Source organism: Diadema setosum, chromosome 14 (genome assembly GCF_964275005.1).
Source record: "Diadema setosum chromosome 14, eeDiaSeto1, whole genome shotgun sequence".
Lineage (NCBI taxonomy): Eukaryota > Metazoa > Echinodermata > Echinoidea > Diadematoida > Diadematidae > Diadema > Diadema setosum.
This window is the reverse complement of record NC_092698.1, coordinates 28261018-28282874: the sequence shown is the minus strand read 5'-3', so window position 1 is coordinate 28282874 and position 21857 is coordinate 28261018. Positions and strand designations below refer to the sequence as shown.

Sequence of the window (21857 nt, the reverse complement as noted above, 5' to 3'; positions counted from 1 at the left end):
ACAATCCAAGCTTTTCCTGACCAGTTTGCTTGTAACTCTATCTTACTTTAAAAAAAAAGATCTATATATGCATTATATACAATTATGTATATATCCTTCTAGCAATAAAATGGAAGACATGGATAAGAATATAGCTATAGAGGGATATCATATCGGCAATTTATTAGCCTTGAAAGGATATCAGGGTCAGACGAAAACTGAAATGTGCTAATTGAATAGGATGGTTACAAGTAATAGAAAAACTGGATATTTTGTGGTTACGTTGAGTCTCAAGCCCCCATTCCCATACAACTGTAGCAGAGACTCCAACCCAAAGTACCTTCTGATCTGGAGATTCTCCCGCCTGAAACCCCAAGCAAACGGGAGACTCAAAGTTGACGTGTGCGAAGCTCAAAATTCCCAGGGTTCTAGATGCTCTCTGGAGCTATCTAAGGCTTATTTTTTCAACATACGATAGAAATATGCAAGAAATCCTTTCCAACGGGAGACAAAGAGCCATATCTCAAACGGGAGAACGGGAGATTTTGCAAAAACGGGTTTTCGGCGGGAGATCTCCCGTCGAAAATGGGAGAGTTGGAGTCTCTGCTGTAGAGACACACAGAAACACATCAAACTTTCCACTGTCATTTTTTACAGCTTATGAACCCAAAAGTAAACAAGTACAAGTTCAGGTGGGTGACTGAACTAATATGTATGTTTTTTTTTTTCTCCCTATCTCTGAACAAGATGTATGACTGATGCTTATGAAGATCCCTGGGAACAGTGAAGTAGGGATGTACAGCTAAAGGCCAACCACAATTTGAGGAGAAAAAGAGAGGAAAAAAGGGATAAAAACCCCTATTTCCTGACTTATTCATACCCAGGAAATGGAAATTCTGTCAACGAGATACTGACTAGGTAGTGAGCGAAGGCTGGAAAAGTCATTGGCAAAAAAAGCAAGAATAATCCCTCTATGTCAACATTGCATTTGACACTCTTTTACGACGACAGAGGAGAATTTGCAAAGGAACAGTTCAGCAAGATCCGACATTTTTTTGTGTGATTTAGTTAGAGCTTAGCGTGGTGGAAAGTGGGTCAAAATCTGGAAAGGGCATGCACTGAATTGCATGTAAGAAGTATTTAAGATATTGGAAAGGAGGTGGTAAGCCCATGCACTGGTCCTTTGCAGATACTTCTGAGCGGCAACATTCCACAACAATGCAGAATTTGCCATGCTGCTTTTAAGTAGAGACATTCCAAAACAATATAGAATTTATTATGTCAGAAAACTTCTATGGGCAGTGAAGAACATCCACGACAAATCAACATCAGGGCAAAACAGAACAAGAGTACCAGCAGAGGTGAACAAGTGGTGAACAGATGGATTTGATCAGACAGAATTTACAGGTCTCGTTTTGATGACAAGAAATATGTCAATCCATTATCCATTTGCTCCAGTTTTGTGTCTGTGCATGTGACTCCGTTACAACACAACCTGTATTTCTTATAAAATTGCTTTCCTTTTATTGAACTGACTGTGCTTATTTTCATATGAATATTTATACAGCAATTAAGGATTATAAAGGAATGAGGCATTCAAGACATTAAAATATGAAACAGTCTCTTGATATCTCCCTGACACTCAAATTTTTAAACAACAGTAGTTGTGGAACCCTGTGCTTTGTTTTCCATAGTGAATTAACCTGTTAAATAAGAGTCCCAAATATACTCGGGCTGGAGACGATGGGAAATGCATGTTGTTGCAAAATTGGCTTGTCTTTAACGGGTTAAGTTGATGGCATACTCAAACAATAAAATCTGAAGTTCAGCATCCTGTAAAAGTGGATATTTTCGCGCGACTAATTTTTCACGCTTGGCCGGGTAAGAAGAGTTTCGCGTGTTTTTAATTCCGCGGAATCAAGACATCACGCACAGGCACATATAGCAAGCAAAAATATTCGCGTGCTTTTATTTTTGCGATAGTTTCTGGTTGCGCAAAATGTGCGAAAATTTCAACACAGCGAAAATTTCCACTTTTACAGTACTGGAGAACATCCTTCCCAGTTTACTGCAGTATAGAATTTCACAACAGTATACTTTTTTTTTTTTGCTTTATACTTGTGGCAACCTAACTAACATCTTCATCTGGACTTAGTCAACATCTATGGTGCAAGCAGCATCAATGCAGTCACTGAAAATGATTAGTCAAATTTCAACCCAGCTCTTTGCTTGGCTGCAGAAAATTGTCATTCAAAAGGGGGACAAAAAATGGTAGTGTGGGACTATGTTCCCTTAGCAACCGAGTTAAGTGTCAAAAGAGGACACCGTCAGAAACCTATCAACAACTACCCTCTCCTGTATCAAATTTAGCTGAGGAACCGTTTAATTTGACCGCAATGTCTGCACCATGTCTTCCCCCAAAGCACCTTTCTTGTATCATATTACGATCCAGACTGCCTCGAAAAAAAAAGGGAGAAAACGGTGCATATTAACACTTGGCAATCACTATTCCCTTTTCTTTAGTAAGAGGTAGGGAAAACCCCCAATGTGGATGAAGCCACAAACACTTGCTCAATGCATCATTGCTATAAATGCAGTCACTGCCTGCTATTTACACTGAGAGATGCCATACCAACAAATTTTTCCGTCTTGCTCGGCTTAGCACATTTGCTGCAATGTGCAGACTCCCATGGCAATGAAGACTAATTTCTGAACTACATTGCCTCATTGAGCCATGACTCCACTGATACTTCATGCCACTAACATCATCAAATTAAATTAAGCATTTCTTTGTATGCCACCACCACCTCCTTCTCAGGGAATCAACTTTAGTGTTGATACATGTAGATACAAAGACACTTTGTCACATGATTCCTCTTCTTTCCCCTTCTTACTTTCAGGACTGAACCCCTCCCCCCCCCCCCCACCAGCTGTCTGCTCTACTTCCCGCATGACAAAGGGCAGCTGACCCTTCAGTGATTGAAGAAGCTCTGCCAGGTGGTATCTCCTCTTTAACCCCTTGAAGACTAGTCCCGAGTACACTGAGACAGGTGTCAATGGGAAGGGTGTGTTGTAGCAATATTAGCTTGTCCTCAGTGGGTTAATACTTCTCTCTCTTGGTATCTATCATGTTAACTACAGACATACAGAAATATCCGGATTGATGAATTGGCATAAAAAGGTAAAGAGTCCAAAAGGGATGGCTTAAAGGGATGGTATAGTTTTGGTTGGGATTCAGCTTCAGGTTTCCAACTTTTTTGTGTGAGATAATGAGAAAATAATGAGATAATGATGAGGAAACAGCACATGTACTTTCACACATTTCAGAGTACCGAGGGACTATTGTTAACATATGGGGTGGATACACATAAATATTGCAGCTTTTCACATGCAGGGAAGGAATACAGGGAGGAGGGGGAGGGGAGAGATTGGACGGGAGAGGGGGAGGGGAGAGGGAGAGGGGAGAGGGTGGGGAGAGGATATCATCTTAGAGGTAGATTGCAGTCCAAAGGGACTCTGAGGGTGTCTCAACTTACCAGTTCTGAGACCTTGTGTGTGATGGAGATGATCTTGTTCTCCATTCCAAGGTTGAGCTTCTTGTAGTGCTCCACAGATCGGGCCTCAATCTACAGGGTGGGAAGAACATGGAGAAAAAAGAGAGAAAATGGCTTAGGGACATAAGCATGAGAAACACATGCACTCCCTATACAGAAACTACAGAGGAGATCTCTCTTGCTCTGTGGTGGACCTAACAAAAGAAACAAAATCAATGCATGCAGTAAGAAGACAGCTGAAATGTACAATTTTGATAATATTCTAAGTACTCTGTTTGATCCATGGCCATCTTCATATGATTGTACTGATGGCTTATGATCTCATGCACATGAATGTTATGATTACTTGCACATTTCTGATGACTGCCATAACTGTGTGCAGTCTACACATTCAGTACTGATATCGAAGGTAGTCCATTTAGCTTAGCACAAATGTATATAGCAGGGCATGTGGTCCACGGCCACAGGAGTATTTTAATTGAAACTAATCAGAAAAACATATATTTACACAATAATATAATTTCCACTCTTTTACTTAGAAATCCCCCCCCCCCAAAAAAAACCAACAACATTGTATATCCATTCCAGTCACTCTCAAACTCAAATCATAGCAAAGTGGAAAATAATGTAATCTAAATATTTACATGGTAAACTACACGTACTAAGCATTCTTGAAGGAAGTTACATGTTGTTATCAGTAATGTTATTTTCTCCTCTTCCTGCTTACAGCTAATACAAGTAATACACACAGACCCCTCACTGCCAAACACTGAATATCAAGCAGAAGATATCTATCTATCAATCAATCTATCTATCTATCTATCTATCTATCTACATAAAAGGTAGCTATTTCCACCCATATTTAAAGACTGGCAGGGGAAGGAGTGGAATTCAAGAGACACAGAAAAGTATTCACATAGGCCTTCCAATCTCCTCATGGAGAAACTATGTCTTCCATACCGATACATCGTATATCAAGGACTGGACAGTTTTAACTCTGCTTCCGCTATTCATGGCACAAAAAAACAAAAACAAAAAGAAAGATAACCGGCATCTGCACAACACTGAAGATCCACCAGGAGTGACATCTTCTGTCTTGAAGTTGGTAAAGAAAAAAAAATCATCCATCCCAAGCAAATTTGGAATCTTCCAAGTTGCAGACTCATCTAATTTTTCAGGAAATCTCCCCCATGTCCTTAAATCGAATCAAAATTAAGGGTCCTCCATGCACGGTGTACTTTGTTGATGGAGTGTATCGCTTGTGTCCATCAAATAAAAGGTGGCTCTGACAGGAGCAGGTCAGGTTGATATCTATGATATACTGTAAATATGGCCAGACAGACTTTCTTGCATGTGACCAACAGAAAAGGTGCCATGTTTGTGGAATAACTGAGCTGTACTGTGCTGATGATGAGTCCTAACTTTTTGGTTATATGATGTAAAAAAAAAAAAGAAGATAGGAACTACAGTGTACTACTGTCAATAAAGTTTTGTATATATTTCACCAGCCGTACAGTTATTGCAGAAGCAATTCACTTTAAGATAAAGCAGCTCTCCTTTTCATAACATCAGCTGAATGCAAAATATTCTCTTTCTTTCTTTATGTTTAAAGTCATGCCAGCCAAGAGCCAGACATCTCCAAACAAATGTGCAAGTCATTCGTGGTATTCCCCCGATGATTCAAATACGAAGAAATTCAATCGAAAGAAGTCTGTCACAAAAGCTGTCCCAGACTATGTTCATTCCTGCCTTAGAGGAACTCTAGCCATTGTGCAAGAAGTGAATCAACTTTGGATAAAATCTGAAAAAGCACCCTACTCCATCCTCTACTGAAAGAAGTTGCATTGGTTCACATATTTTGCACCATTTTCTTGCATTTGGCAGCATTTACATACAAATTTGTGGCAGATGTCCAGGAAAACAGAAAATTTTTGACAAATTCCCTCTATGTATTTTCATCAAACTATTTTAAGTTTTCTAAAGAATGTAAAGAAAAGCAGCATTCTTGTGATGCTTTGAAATTGAACTTCATTAGTCTGGTCATACATTATTACACAATCAGAATTTAAACAGTGTTTGCACATTAAACTTTCGTAATCACACTCAGCATCGTCATCTACGATGAGGTATTCCCTCCCTTTCTCTTCAAAGATTCTCATAGATTTCTGCAGATGTGATGACATGAAGGGGGGGGGGGGTGGAGTGGAGAGGATGGGGTGTTTTATATTCTCTAATGGAACACAGCATTGATATCAAAGGAAGGAATCAATAACCAGTACACTCAATGCCAGACAATCCCTAGAGTTAAGGTCAAAATAGGGAATGACATTGTAACTCACAGCTACACTGAAATCTGCTTCTTCTTTTTTTTTTGGGGGGGAGGGAAGAGGTAGTGGTGTCAGAAATTGATTATCAGGTGATGAGAATTATGAGTAACTATTTTCAAGCATATGCTGCCTCTGTTCCTGAGGATGTTATATCGAGTTCATCAGGATGCCAACATGGGAGATTTTTCCCCCCACGTGGCTGGCAAATGGCACACGCTCCTAGGAACACCAAGCACCGCGTCCTCGAAAAAATCAGACCTAACGGGGCCGATAGGATGCAATGTTGTGGCCACCCTATCCCGTGAGACAGTGGGGCTGTCACGCACATACAGGCAGTCTGTCATGTGACAACTACACATGTACTGATGTGTGATGGAAATGGTGCTACAAGATTACCACTTTGTTTTCAGTAAAATGGTTCACAAGATGTGAGAAAATATGGCTTTCCATGACGGGCAAAACTTTGGATGCGCTATCCCTTTCTCATGCCACTTTGACATAAACTCAAAGAGTACCTCTGACATATCAGATTTGTGTTGATTTTGAATGACAGCCAGAAATACTTATAATCAAAGAGGTCAAAACATAAGACCACATGGAAATTTGCTCAAAATGAGAGAGTACAAATGATTTGTCTTTGTCAGTGCAGTGGTTACTAGATCACACAGAGATGGCTTTAAGCTAGGACGATTAGCCTTCTGAAACAGAATTAAGTTTGGGGACTCACAAAGCCCATATAAAGCCGGCTGACGGCACGTACGTGTCTTTTCCCTAATCCTCCTTCTCTTCCTCCCTCTCCTCCTCTCGTTCCTGAGTGCAAGTGCACAGGGATATCCTCTAAACACACTGAATTTTTGTCTAAGTCAAAAAGTCCCGATCGTAAGAAGGTCACACCCTCACTACAATGGCATGTTCATCTATTAAATTATCTGATTGTGTAATATTTCAAGTATGAACCATTCTGTGCTACACCGTCAGTGGTAGCCCTTTATCTCTCCCCCTAAAAACGTTTAACTTGGCAGATTACATCTTGTTTCAGCGCTGCAGCACATCGTTTGTGCGCTGACGGATTGTCTAACAGATACTTCCCGTGGCAGTTGGTTGGGGCCGACGTGGTGGTGATTAGGAGGCTGGAAACCTCCCTTGATCTTTGGGATTTCCTCTTGGAGTGTACAGCATATTAATACACACATCAGGGACCTGACATTCGATGCTAGTTGCACATGTACATTCATAGCTAATACTACTTTGGTGTGTGTGTGTGTCTGTTACTGTGGGTGGAGGTGCAAGACGCCTTTGCGTGTGTGTGTGTGGGGGGGGGGGGGACGATCATTGTGGTCAAAAGCTTGAAATGTACCCATTAGCAGGCACAGTTCCACGTATGACTTAATTACATGAAAAGCCACAAATTCCACATGATAATTTTGAGCATCCTTCGCAGATTGCATTCTTGGTAAATGTCCTTTTTCTTCAAAGTGTGGCTCTGACTAAAAACTGTTTCAGCCTTTTCTTTCTCTTTCTTTCTCCTACTATGCAAAGTTCAGTTATTACAATACACATATTTGTAGTCTTGATACATGACACATATCTTTATATTCTAAATATACACTGATAACCACTTATACTATAACTGAATGAAGTGGTTGATATAAACATTACAATTTTGCACTGCAAACAAACACATTCTTTAATATGTACTTTAGGATGCCTACATTAAAACAACATAAAAACATACAGTGCACAAATACTAAAGATGAAATCCACTATCCGAAACAAAGTTCCTGTTTCTGTTACTGACTCTACATTAATCTGGATGACTGATTCACACTCAACACTGCCTATCTTTTATCCTATGACATTTGAGAAGATTAAAACCAAAAACTCTGCACTGTATGAGGAACACACATCTAAAGAAACTATGACGTTTGTTCTTTAAACTTTGATATCTATGGCAGACTTTTCCACCTGTTAGTGTCATTCTCATTATTTAGAAGATTGAGAGAGGGGAGCATCTCACCTTGAGTTGTTTAAGCTCCTTCTTAGCCCGCATCCGCCGGACACAGCACTGGAGGAGGATAATGGCGCGGCGTGTCCTCCGGTACCAAGTGCGCGCCTGCCAGCCGCGACAGTACCGCTGGATGGTGGTGGCCCGCTTCTCACGCAGCACCTCGGTGAAGTACTGCCGGCCGAACATCCCCCTCGTGTAGCTCTGTATGGTGAGGACAGCGTGGCGCACCCGCAGGTACTCCGACCGGCAGCGGTAGCCGCGCCACCGCTTCTGGATGATGATGGCCGCCCGTGTCTCGCGGAGGAACTTGGTGAGCCTGAAGATGAGAAGAGTGTTTTGCAGTGAGCGCAGCTCTTGGTTATGTGGCATGGCGTGATCAGCAGTATACAATTCCAAGAGGACACTAACGATACCACTGTCAGGAAAGTTTTTGTCCCTTGGATGTTACTATCAGAGACTTTGATGACGATTTCATTTGTCAGAGCAACTTGTGAAGGCCAACTCCAGAGCATCTAACGAGAGGTGGCAAACACTCATTGTCTCACATGGACATATATTCTACCCGAGCTGGCACAATCCGATGAATTCTGAGGTTCCATTCTGCATGTTACCAAGTTCACCTCATGCATCACAAGACAGCACTGATATCAGTGCACTAACAAGTAAGACTCACAAGATGTTAGAGCCATACACCTTTACGATGGCATCACCAATACTTCCATCTTAGCTTGTGTGCAGAGTGGCAGCATGATCTAGCCTTCAAAAGGAGTATCTTATCATTGTCATGAAAGTTTTCAGCTCATTCTCTCATGATGTGTACCTAATTCTAATCACTTCCCTTGAGGAATGCTCCCTCAACTACGCTTGAAACATCTTCCACACAAATCGCGTAAAGTTTGGAAGAAGCTTGGATAAACATTTCCAGGCTGCCAATTTGCTGAGTAGAGACATCAACCATCTTATTCCCAGTCAACTAAGGAGCTCCAGTGTCGCTTGTTACTTCCACAATAAAATTCCAGAGGATGATGTCGAAAATGAAAAGCTGAACACACTCGTCCAAGACCAGCTGAAGGCTACGACAGCCACACACTTCAAACTTCTGGGAAAGAAGTAGCAATGCACCGGTAGGCAAAGAACTGCTGCCTTAGTACACAGGATCCGCAACCCAGAGATAACCATCTAAATGCAGAATATTAACTCGTCTGATTTCAATCTGGCAGCTCTAGACCGGGAGAGGCTAGGGTAGGGTGAGTCAAGCTAGGGGGAAAACAGAAAGAGTAACACTAAGAAAATAGCGGCTGACTGGCAAAGCCCCCCTTGATCTTACCTCATGCATGGGGGGATCTGTGGACCTGTCGTTCACCGGTTGCCGAGGGAATCTAGGGTGGGGTTTCGTCAGACGGCTTGCCAGCTGCTTACACGCACTGACCGCCGCTAATTACTACTTTCCTTGTCAAATATCTCCCGGGGTAATGGTAGTGGTGTGTATGTGTGTGTGTGTGTGTGTGTGTTGGGGGGGGGGGGGCAATGGGGATTGTTGTAACAAGTGAGTGTGTGCCAGTTCCCAAATTTGGTTTGTAATTGTGTCTTGCCAAGAGCCGTTGTTAAGCGATATTGGCAGGAATTTTTCCCTTCTTCAAGGTCTAATGTTCAGGTGACATGCTACTGTGACATTGTGTGGTATCACAACAGAGTCTTCCACAGAGACAAACTGTCAGTACACTGTACAGCCCACCTTTGGGAAGCTATCACACAATGTGTGAAATCCTACTAATGTCCACATTCTTTAGGTCTATGACCAGCTGATACTAATAGCAGCAAACAAGTACAGACATCATCTATTAGAGAGAAAAATTCTTACATTATTTTTATTGCTATAATAATAACTAACCAGAAGGTAGAGAATGAGAGAATTAATACTATGACAAGTCATTCATAATAACTGGATTGATTCGTGTGTTTGTTCACAGAGTTACAGGATAAGAATGGATTAGTGTTCCTATCTATCCAGATATGCATCAATTGAAGAATATCAGCAAGACTTTGTTAATCCCAAAGAAGAATATTCTAAAAATGAGAAGACATGTCCACTTCCAGTTTTCGCAAGTAAAATCTCATTCAAGGTTCCATTCTCCTCTACAAATGTGCGAGAATGAAAAAAAGAGATGGAAAAAGACAGGGGGTGTTTCATGACTCCCGGGGGGTGTTGCTCAGGAACCAGTCCCTCTTAAGCCCACACATACAAAAGCACGTCAGTGGGCGTCGCCATGGATAGGATCGAAGATAGAACTGACAGGGGAAGGGAGGTTGGAATCCCTCAAGCTTCATTTTAAGACTTACATGTGACATTCCATCTCATACATAAATCCCCCTTCGAGATTAAGGAAAGATTGACGTAAATTGGATAGACAGGCATGTATGCGTAGGCTGTGTCTGTGTGTGTATGTGTGTGTATGTATGTGTGTGTGTGTGTGTATATATATATATATATATATATATATATATATATGTGTGTGTGTGTGTGAGGAGAGATAGATAGACAGAAAAGTAGGAAGGAAGAAGAGCAACAGAGAAAATGAAACAAAGAAAGAATGACGAATGAAAGAAAAGAAGGGTATTTTTTTAAGTCAGAGCTGTAAGATATATATATATAAGATTAGACAATAGATTATAACGAATGGGCAGCAAGAAAAAATGGAAGTAAAACAGACATTGAGACAGACATGAGACAGAGGGAGCGAAAGAAAGGGCGAGAATGACTGGTCTGCTAGTTTCAAATAAAAGTAGCTGTATTGACTTAAGTTAGAACTTGTACAGCTTAATACTTCTATGAGAGGTAACAAGAGAGAGAGGAGAGAACAGGGAGGGAGAAGCGGGATACAAGTGTGGACAGGAAAAGGATTACAAGTATATGAAGAAAATGGAAGGGGGATGTAAATCTTTGCAGGGCCAGGCAATGACAGATTTTGAATCGCTGGACCCGTGGGATCAACATCCAATCCAAGTACTGTTGTTTATACCACCCGACAAAGGGTGTCAGGGACGACTAGGGTGAGCTACTCCGCTCTCTCTCCGGCTGGCCGGAGAAAGACTGGTGAGTGGCTAATCCCTCTCTAGGCCTTATCAACGATACGGCCACTGACAGCGTCCACTCTAGCTGCACCCTGCTTCCCAGATTGTTATAATTTCCTTGGATTTCCCTTCTCTTAATGACTGACTGACCGACCAACTAACCAACCAACCAACCACAGTGAACCTGGGCAGGACTTCCCCAAAACGTACAACAGCTGACCCCCACCCTAGTTAGCGGACATCATCAGCACGTTCCACTTCCATCCCAGGGAATATCTCTCGTGGCAAGAGTTTTCGTAATTCTAACTGAGACCAGTGCACTTTTTGGTGAGATACCACATTCCAAGGGCTCGGTAATAACCCCACAAGCCGCGGGTGCAAATGGCAGCACTTTTCAAGATTTAACTTTGAGAATTCTTTGCAAAGTTTGCTTGTCTACTCATACTGGCAGCCGAGCTTCTCAACTTTTCAGTTCTCAATAAGTTCTAGAAGTTTGGGTCACTGGGGCACTTGCATGCACAAGAGAGGAGAAAGTGTACAACTTTTGATGGCTGCAGAGGCACTGCACACAGGAAGTGGGCTGGTCAAGTGATAAAAGTTTCAGCTGCGTGCGTTCAGACTGCACAAACTTCAAGAGAAGATTTGCGCAAGAAGTTTCGAGAGAAACTTCAGGAAGTTTGCGGTCACGCTGGTAAAATCTACACCCTTTGTATCAGTCAGCACAACCCATCTCTCCTTGAAGGACATTGGAACTTGAGTTCGTTGAGCTTCCACATCACACACGCACCCGCACCAGGAAGAGGAGGAACGTGCTCTCTGGTCTAATTTCTCGAGAACCGGGAGGGAGCGTAGGAGATCAGAGAAGTCATCAGGAGATTATCCGTAAAGGAAGTTGTAACTCTCTGATGTCAAGTCCCAAAACTTGATAGACATGATCGAGCTGTGAACGGAATACTCTCAAATCAACTCCTACACAATTTGGGGTTTTGCTTCTCAGAGTTTAATCCAATTACTTCTATTTCAAGCAATAGACCTGATGTTTCATTGATAAAAATTATTAGTTTTACCCATAGAAAGACCAAAAAAGAAATATTTTCCTTCAAAACAGCACAGACATCTTGGAATCCCTTAGAAAATAACAACAACAACCCTAAAATGTGCGCAGGGAAGATCAAATTTCCTTGTACGTCAATGACCCTCTTATCTTTCTTCTGAATGCATGCACATGCTTTAATTCTCCTATTTCTAGTTCTCTCCGTATTCACTGTATTTATACTGAAAGTAGACGATTTGTACGTACAGTGTTGTTAGCAGTGCACTGAATTCCCCAAACACTGGAAGAAATTTTGGCTGCTGTCTTACATGTTGTCATCCCTTTAATTTCTGTAACTTTGGTGGACAAGAAGGCACACTGATTCATGTATCTTGTATACTGTCTCGTTCCATGGGCAGACCCAACAACCCCACCAAACTCAATTTACACAAAAGCAGTAACTCAAAGAATGCATGCATACACCCTTGCCTTACTTCCATGCTGTCTGCCTCTTTTTCTATTCATAAAAAACATAAAACATGTTTGACAAAGTTTCACATAAATGAATATGGACTTTACACATTTTTTTTTCTCCAAAACAAATTGTACTGCTTCTAGTACAATGTATTTTGCCTCTGATATACAGAAACAACACCCCACCAAAAAAAAAAAAAAAATATATATATATATATATATGCATAAAAACGAGCTTGACATGATAATGATAATGATAATTGCTGATTAAGACTTAAGCACAAGCTAGGCTCACCTTCTGGCCAGGAAGCCCCTGATGTACTTTTGCATGACAACAGTGGCGCGGCGCAGCTCCAGGTACTTCTTGCGCTGGATCCAGCCCCGGACGATCTTCTGCATCAGGATGCAGGCCGCCCGCAGCTTGTCAGCCCGCAGCTTCTCCAGGTAGGCCACCTGCCCCGCCCGGAAGAAGATCTTGGTCTTGCCAAACTGGTATTTGTCTGGGTCCTGGGTACACATGGGGAAGAACATTGGGTGAGGGGTGGGAGAGGGGGAGAGGAGGAAGGGTGTTAGTTATGCATTGGTAGGAATTAAAAACTCAGACTAATGAATGTATCCTGAACACTTTGCACAGCCTTCATAATGATTGTGAAACACACACATTTGAGAGTGACAGGATTTTCTGCATCTGGTTTGTGCGTTATCTGCCTCGAGAAGTCACCACTACAAGCCTACAGGAAAGCAGGCAGGGACCTATTACTTGTAGATACATGTATACAATGTACATTAAGGAATGCTGTCTATCCAATAAGTTTGAGTTCTTAAACTTTCAACACACATTTTCTCCAAGAAGCAGTGACAACAGCAAGATGTTAGAAGAATCCTGAGGACAATGGAGACCAAAAGCAAAAACAAAGCCCAATTCTTGCAGATGGAATGCTGGTTTTAAAGACTACAGTGTATATCAAAGGGCAACTGGACAGCATAATGAGCAGTACTGATCAAAATGCATGATTCAGACTGGCTGATAGCCTAACTGCATTACTTTTATTTTCTCTCCAGACCTTGCAATCATTCTTTTTTTTTTCAGTGGTTCAAGAAACATGGCCGTGCGGACCAAACAACCAAATTCGCAAGTGGGGAAAGAAAAAAAAAAGGACTGCTTCAGTACTTTCCTGCATATTTCTTTACTTTGTATGAATAATCATCGTTGCAAAATTCACAGCGTTTTTTTCTTCTGCCCATTGCTGGGCAGAATAAACTGACTACTAACTAGAATTAATTCTACCTGACTGAACAAAAAGACTTCAATTTTTTTTTAATGAAAGCAAAAAGCAAAAAAAAAAAGCAAATTTCACTGAGGAATGGAGAAAAGAGAATAGATACTGTTTTAAAGTGATTAAGAGACAGGAAAAAAAGCACTGAGATATATTAAAGAGTTTCAGTTTCTAGTAAACTTCAGGATGGTGGAAAGCACCAAGAAAGATAAGTTTCAATGAGAGCAATAATGACCTGACATACAAACAGAGTTACACAAATGATAGCCTTCATTTCATAATTCCCATATCCCATTCACCAAGCAAAGAGTATCAGGGGAAGCTGTATCAATATGATCCTTTTTGGGCAATGGTATTAAGTTTAAGAGCAGAGCTTGAGAGGTAAAGAGAAAAAGAACCAACAAAGTTGACCTCTACACCTGAAATGATGAGCAAATTTAGAGCTAATTTTCACAGACACAAAACAGCAATTTGTTTCACACCAAGATAGGACTGGAATGATCATAGAATGTCAATAATGAAGAAATATAATCCCCAAAATAATCATGTATATGACTGCTTCTACTATTCAATTAAGGGGGTGGGAGGGTTAACTCATTACACAGACAGAAACCTACTCCACTGTCTTGAAGGTACATTTTCAAACAATTTACTTTGCCAGGAGCATTTATTCAGAACGAAAATCTGTTGCCATGATATCATATGATTTGTACAGAATGATTGAATACACTACCAAAGAATACACCTGATACTTCTACAATTTCTTAAGATGGAGGAAATGAGAGAAAAAAAGTATTTTCTGCCCATAGATATGACGGAACAGAAGACAAGACATGTGTAAAAAAAAGTGGATGTTTCCTTTGAATGATTTGCTTGACAGAATCTCACACTGAATGACAGCTTACTAATTTGTTCCCTACATCACCACATAAATCATGCATGCCCCAAAATCAAGCCACAAATGAGAAAAAAAAAGAAGGAAAATTATCATTATCAAAAAGAGTATAAGCACAAACCTGTTCATTCTCACGCTTATGAAGAGTAAGCAAAAGAAAAATCGAGAATCCTTTATTTGGGGGCTTTTTTTCAATCAGAAGCAGCTTGTAATGAATACATATAATTAGTAGATTCCAGGTGAATAATATGCATACATTCAAATAAGAGTGTACAGTCTGTGGATGTGATAAATATCTTTGCTCATGGCATTTGCAGGCAGCCAATAGGAAATCACAAAGTACTATGTCTGAACTTTGCTTCATAAAAAGACTGGATCTCAAGCTGCGAGCAAGATTGAACAGTAAAAGATTACATTAAACATAAATTACTTCACCTTCATTGAGCCAGTCATACATATACATTTCTTTCTTAAAAAAAAAAAAATCATACTGACATATGCTCTTTCACATTATAATCAATATTTGCAGGATCTGCAGCCATGGTCCAAACATCCATTTTGATTGAATATGTTCAGTCATATTTTTAAATAAAGATTGCACTCATTCTCTAATGAGCACACAGAAAATCTGGCAAATGCCTCCTCCTGATCATGATGATGGCATAAATCTTGTTCCAAGTGTTTGCTATCTTTAAAAAAAAAAAAAAAAAATCAGAACAGACAAAGACAATGGATAGGAAATCACCACTCTGAGAGAGAAGCATCTGTAAATTGATGTCACCACATATTGGGTAAAATGAAAGTACAGTGTAGGCCCTACATCCTTCTTCATGGGAGTATCAGGGTACCCATTAGTGTGTCTCAGACCTGTGGTAGGTGACTCATACCAGATACTAAAATCAACTTAGCACTATTCTTGATCACACTACAGGTGGTCAGTGCCAGACCCACACATCCCTCACTCAGCCTCAAGCCCGGAGTCTTCTGGTCGACTTACATGAAGGACTTTTCTTTCTCGTTCTCCCGGCTCTTTGTTATCTCAATGCAAATCCAGAAAATATCACAAATATAATAACTGGCACATGGTAAAATCTTTCTTGAGGCCCGTAGCCAGAGAATTTAAAGGGCTGGTCAGAACAATGATGTATGCACTCTGAAAGTAATACAGAGGTTACCAATCATGCTATTCACTAAAATCCATGTCAAGAAACCCTATGCAGTATAAACTAAACAGCTTTGACACTGCACAACCTTTGATATTGCCATGATTTAAAATTTTCCTTGACCTCAGGACAGATTTTTACCTAATAACAACTACCCTCCCCCCCCCCAAAAAAAAAACAACACTTTGTGATAAATTCATACCCAATTTCTGTAACTTCACCCAGAAGTACCACTAGTCTTGTGTATTACTATGTCACACATATTTCCATCAAATCACAAGAAATTCAACTTCGAGAGGTCAAGGACAAGAATTTAGTTATGAAGCTGTAGGATGTGAGATAAGTGTGTGGGTAGATTGGGTAATCTCTGTTCTATTTGGAGAAGTGTCCCTAGTCATCTGTGCCCCCCCCAAAAAAAAAGAGAAAAAAAAAACTATAATGTAAATATGAAAATTTAATGTCACATTTCATTTCTTGTTAATACACAATTGTAAGAACATAAACAGACAAAGAGTGGCAAGCATCAGAAATGTGCAATTTTAAAGTAGCTGGAAAAAAGTGAAAAAAAAATAGGGTAAATAATTTGGGTTAGTTTGATTGTAAATGTAATTATCAGGATTGCATTCATTGGCAAACTTCAAATGCCATTACAGGACTGGCCTCCAATAAAGTGAAATTCTCAACCTTCTGAAATGGCTGAGCCAAGCGCTAGTGTTTTGCATCGGATAGGAGTTTTTGTGCCAGCGAGCTGGAAATCAAATAAAATGAGCTTCATCATGTTGGCTGTGAGTTCAGCTATATTCTCATCATGGTATAATGTTTGGCGAGCCATGCATGTTCTGCATGGGATCCAATATCCCATCTTGTTGCATAGCTTCAAGTCTATTTATGTCACACTCTAGCCTTTTTATGTGCAATTATTGCCACTTCCTCAAGTCCAATCCTTCAGTTTGTCACTAACCCTGGTCCAACTTTGCATTGCCAGCTCTTCTGAGCTCTTGCTCTCCTTCTCTCTTTCTTGCTCTTTCTATTTCTTTTCTCCGCTCTCTGTCTCTATCTCTGTCAAACACACACACACACACACACACAAACACATACATATACACTTTTCACTCTTCTCACAACCCACTCTCTTTCAAAAATCATCTTTATTTTTGTCATTTTTAATTTTGACTAAACACTGACAGAACATCTCTCTGTATATGCATGAAAATAAATCTTTACAAGCTGCCCAACACTGTGCGAGAATGTCTATTGCAAGGAAAAACAAAACAAAACAATGATTCTAAACATTCACACTTAGAGTAATCTGAAATTGATATAAACCATCCATTGACACAGAAATCATTACAAATAAAATACATGTTCCCAAACTTACTGTAACGAGCCTTCTGAGGGTTTTCTCACTGGTCCCCCGCACATCTTTCTTGTTGATGTCCTTCCGAAGCATGAGGACACGATAGCGGGTGAAGAACTCCGAGTACGACCACCTGTAGTCAACATGAGACAGAAAAGAAGATAGGACGGGATTAGAGATGACGGAAAAATTGACAGACGGATCATGGACACAAGATTGCGTCACGGCAAGAGATCAGTGGTGGTGGTGCAGAACAGCCGAATGTTGGAAAGGATGGAAGTAAGGTAAGACTCCAAGATGAATAGGAAAAGGAAAGAAAGAGAGAAGGGAAGAAAGGGAGGTACATGGGGATTATATGAACAATCAAACAAACAGCTGGCAGTTGTCATGAATGTTCATCTTTGGCGCACAGTCATACCTGCTCATCTGAAACAGGTGGTGGACCGATTTCATGCAGGGTATATACACAGTGCTGTCCGTAAGCACATCGGCTCATGACACGAGGTATGTGTCCAGTTCTGACCACATTCACGATGAGCCATAAAACAGCCATCGAGGAAGTGATGCAACCAAATCTTATTATCAGCGTAATTTTACATCACCCGGTTAATGAAATTATCATATGCTGGGGGGGGGGGGGCATTGATAGGTGAGAGGTAGAAAGGTGGTAACTCTACTGCAACAAGGACTTTCTGCTTCTCAGCTCATAACAATGTATACAAGCACTGCTTAGTAGACATCTAAACATCTTGATGAGACTTCACACAGTCAACCTTCTCAAAGCCTGCCAACTATCAATGCTATACAAAGTTACCAGGTTAGGTCCTTATCTATTATGTCAAATGAAACCTAGTTTTACACAGAGACAAAAATAAAGATGCAATACATGTACTTTTCTCTCAGTCCACAAGACAGACATTTAATCATTGTGCACTAATCACAGTGCATCTAAAATGTCACACAAGGAGTCTATAAAGATGATGCTACCAAGTTTAACCCATTCAAGACGGACTGTTTTTGCTAAAACATGCATTTCCCATAGGCACCTGCCCGAGTATTCTCAGGACTCGTCTTCCACGGGTTAAAAACCTCTCAGAAAGAAGAAAGTAGAGCCGTAGTAACATTCATCATATCACACACCTCTTGTTCAATGCTAAGATTTTTATGACACCCAAGTGTTCAGAAATAATACCACGAACCCTGAAATTGCAATAAATCCTAACTCCAGTTTCGTGACACACGTAATCATTGTAGGAAGCTACAATCACGGCACATATGTGTTGGACATATGCATTCCTTCATCTGTGATCTTCACTACAAAATGGCAGAGACATTTGAAATCCAGTCTAAGAAATATATAAAACTCAGATAATCTCATAGGCCCACGCACCTTGCAAGCACTAAGGAAGATTGTAATAATGGTAAGCTGCCATATAACTCTTTTAAAGTTCTTCTGAAACATAAGACAAGTGCCAAAATTGACAGTTAAATCACCCAGGTAAACATTTAGTCATGATAACTACAACCCCGAGACTAAACCATGACAAACATGATGAGATGGAATGACATTTCTGATGAATTCTACAATAATATGATTACTTCTGGTATAAAACAATAAGGGTACCTCACCTGGCTCATGAATGGTTTATCCAAAAAAACTTTTGGCTGTTTTCAGAATGCCGATAGTTTTCCTCAGAAAATCACAACTGTAACTCTCTTTGACTGTCAGAGAGTACACACCTGGGTCCAGTCGTCACACAAATTATCCTAGTAACGAACAAATGAACCCTCAATGCCCCGAGCCTTCAGCAGGGCAGTCTGCCACTGACGACTCAACGGTAAATTAAATGAGGTCTGTCTTCTTCTCGTCACGCTTTTTTTTTTTCTCCCTTTCTTTGACCCTTCGGCAAAAGGAAATATGATCCTAATTTCATCAGCGGGTCCTCTTCTCCATTCATTAACAAGTGTATACCCTGCTGACCGTAGACTTGATGAGCTGTTACACTGCTTTGCAAAAGGGAGCAAGTACGTGACATGCGTAGTACAATGCCCTCGGGGACCAGGTGCTTTTAACAGTCTACAATCTTTACGACACTAAGACTGGGAAAATTTTCCCTCAGAAAATACACCCAGTGATAATCAAATAATAGAACATAATGTGTACAGAAAATGCAGGAGGAAAACAGATGATTGATGAAAAATTAAATACAGCTTCTGGTGAGGTCTTGTATGGATTGATCTTGTACAATACTGAAAGTAGCTCAAGTCATTAATACTTTTAGTGTACTTGTATCATAGTATGTTAAAGCCCATGTATACCAATGTTCTTTATTTCAAAACATTATTGGACCCATAGAAGGCAAAAAAAGATTCCTCTGGTGGATATCATACACACATTGACTGATATATACGAAGAGAATGACATACATGCTCTGTTTTTTTTTTTTTTTTGGTTTATTTCCCTTTTTTTGCATGATAGCAATAGTATTTTGTGTCTACCTCCTATAATGCCATGAATAAAAAAAAAAAATGGAGAGGGGGAATCAGAATTGAACTCTTTAAAGTGGAAGGTCAGTACTGTAGGAGTATTGGTGCAATGTCATGGAAACACGAGTCAACAAGTCAACTGGATGAGCCACTGTGCTATCCACACCACAGTCCCTGTATCTGTCAATCTAGTAGGGTGTAAATCCCATCCAGGGGTAGCTTATCCAAGACTCTCTGGGCTGACTTTTGTTCTTTTTTTTTTTTTTGTATCCTCATTATTTGTGTAAACTGAATCACAATGTTTGGCACAGGGGGAGAAACATGTATATATACATCCTCTATGATTCATGGAGAGTGATACCCACCCTGGACAATCAACCCGACCCTGGGGTAGTGTAACAAGTGATGAAAAAAACAACAACAACAAACAACAAAAACAGTTGATTGGTTTAGAGCACGTCTTTGCCACAAGCATTATGTCGCATTAGTTAGCATGGTTTGCTGTAAGTATAATCATTTTTCTTCTTTTATTTTTTTTTTTATTTTTTTTTTTTTTGGGGGGGGGGTAAGGGGAGGTATGGTCATCTTAATTGACCAAAATTGGTCATTTAACAGGTTACCACGGCAACAACAAGAGCATAGTTGAGAGTCGTTTGCTTGTCACAAACATATTGAGACAATTCTTTTTTTTTTTAACCAGGGTTCATCATGTATGGGATGCTTTTGGTTTTGTTTGTTTGTTTGTTTTTTTCCTCTTTCTCTCTAGTAGCTCTGGGGCAAACGGAACAAAGAACAGGAAGTCAATATGAGGTTTACTAATTTACTCCATGCATTGTCACATTGTATTTTCCCATTATATTCATGCTACTTTGCATCACTACAATAGTGATTAAACAATGATTTTGATAATGATAATGATGATGATGATGATAGACCTAAAAATAGTAATGACAATGACAATCATAAAATTCTGTCAAAACTCTGTCGAATAGTTTCATTCCTTACCCAAATTAGTGAAAGTTCTTTCATCTTGGGCATTTAACGCACAAAGTTCAACAAATGTACATACACCCGTAAGGTAATATTTTCTACAAGAAATTCAGCAAAATTTTAATCACTGATTAAAGGAAGAACAGAATTGTAAACTGCCTAAGCTGTCATGGCCACTTTTGTACATATCATATCACTTTTGGAAAAAACTACTGACCTCAAAAGATGCTAAAAATAAAAACTTGATTCACCAATGTTGAACGTTTCCCCCCCACTTCCTTCGAAACAGGATACGCTTCTTGCATTTCCACGCCATCTTACCTATCGGAGATCACCCCTTTTGATAAGAAACCTCAAAACTTTTCACACATCGTATTTCTCTCTCTCTCTTCTATGACTCTCGTTCCATGTCTGACGGCCCGTTGAAGACGTACGTAAATGACAGCTCACGGCGCCCCCGCCCTACGTGCCCGGTAAAAACCCCCTCGCCCACACCACGGCACACCTGGGAAATGCCAGTAGTCATTCAATTTGCGCCTCTGTCTGGAGCTTTCACATTTTAGAAATACACCCAGGTGGTAATTGAGCCATTTCCTCGCCTACATACTTCCAATACCCAGTTCACATTCAAACACTCTTACACCTGACGGTATAATGCTCTATAAATCCATGATATCCTTTGTGGCCTGTCTGCTTATGTTTAGCGTCTGAGACTTCCTCTTTTTTCCTGTCAAGATTTTCTGAACACAACTGCACTATGCAACTCTGATTGAAGGATTATAGTAGCCTTTGAATGAACCATGAATAAATAGTCATTAATATGCACTATGTTGTGGGGAAGTATTAACCACAGAACTTTCACAGTAAAGTGACTGTAAAGTTTATCTTTTAAGAGGTTTCTACAGACTACAAATTTATGTCCTTGAGCGGGCATCTTCTCACATATTCTGAACTCAGCCCTCCCATCCTTTCCCAAGTTAATCTTGACCTTGTCTGTTTTATCCCAAATCTCGATTAACGTCAGGGCTGATCTGATACCACAGCACAATTTTCACATAATGCTGTGCTATAAAACGTACCAAACAATGTCTGGGCTGACTATCAAAACTATGTATCCCAATGACTTTTGTGGATCCAAGCATATAGTGGGCAACATACATTGATAGTACAGTGCCCTGGGAGAGTCAACCCACTGCTTTACACTGCATATTTCAGAGACAATGGCCATTTAGCATGTCAAA

The 21857-nt window shown here is 40.3% G+C and overlaps 1 protein-coding gene across 1 annotated transcript in view; it reads right to left on the bottom strand.

The window, feature by feature from the left end:
* The window catches only part of LOC140238134 (unconventional myosin-Va-like), a 228407-nt gene that overhangs the window by 37363 nt on the left and 169187 nt on the right, over positions 1-21857 (bottom strand). The window contains exons 18-21 of the mRNA XM_072318070.1: positions 17161-17272; positions 12743-12954; positions 7878-8184; positions 3516-3605 (exon numbers count right to left, since the gene is read on the bottom strand). Coding sequence (XP_072174171.1) covers positions 3516-3605; positions 7878-8184; positions 12743-12954; positions 17161-17272 — 721 coding nt within the window. The remainder of the gene's footprint in view (positions 1-3515; positions 3606-7877; positions 8185-12742; positions 12955-17160; positions 17273-21857) is intronic.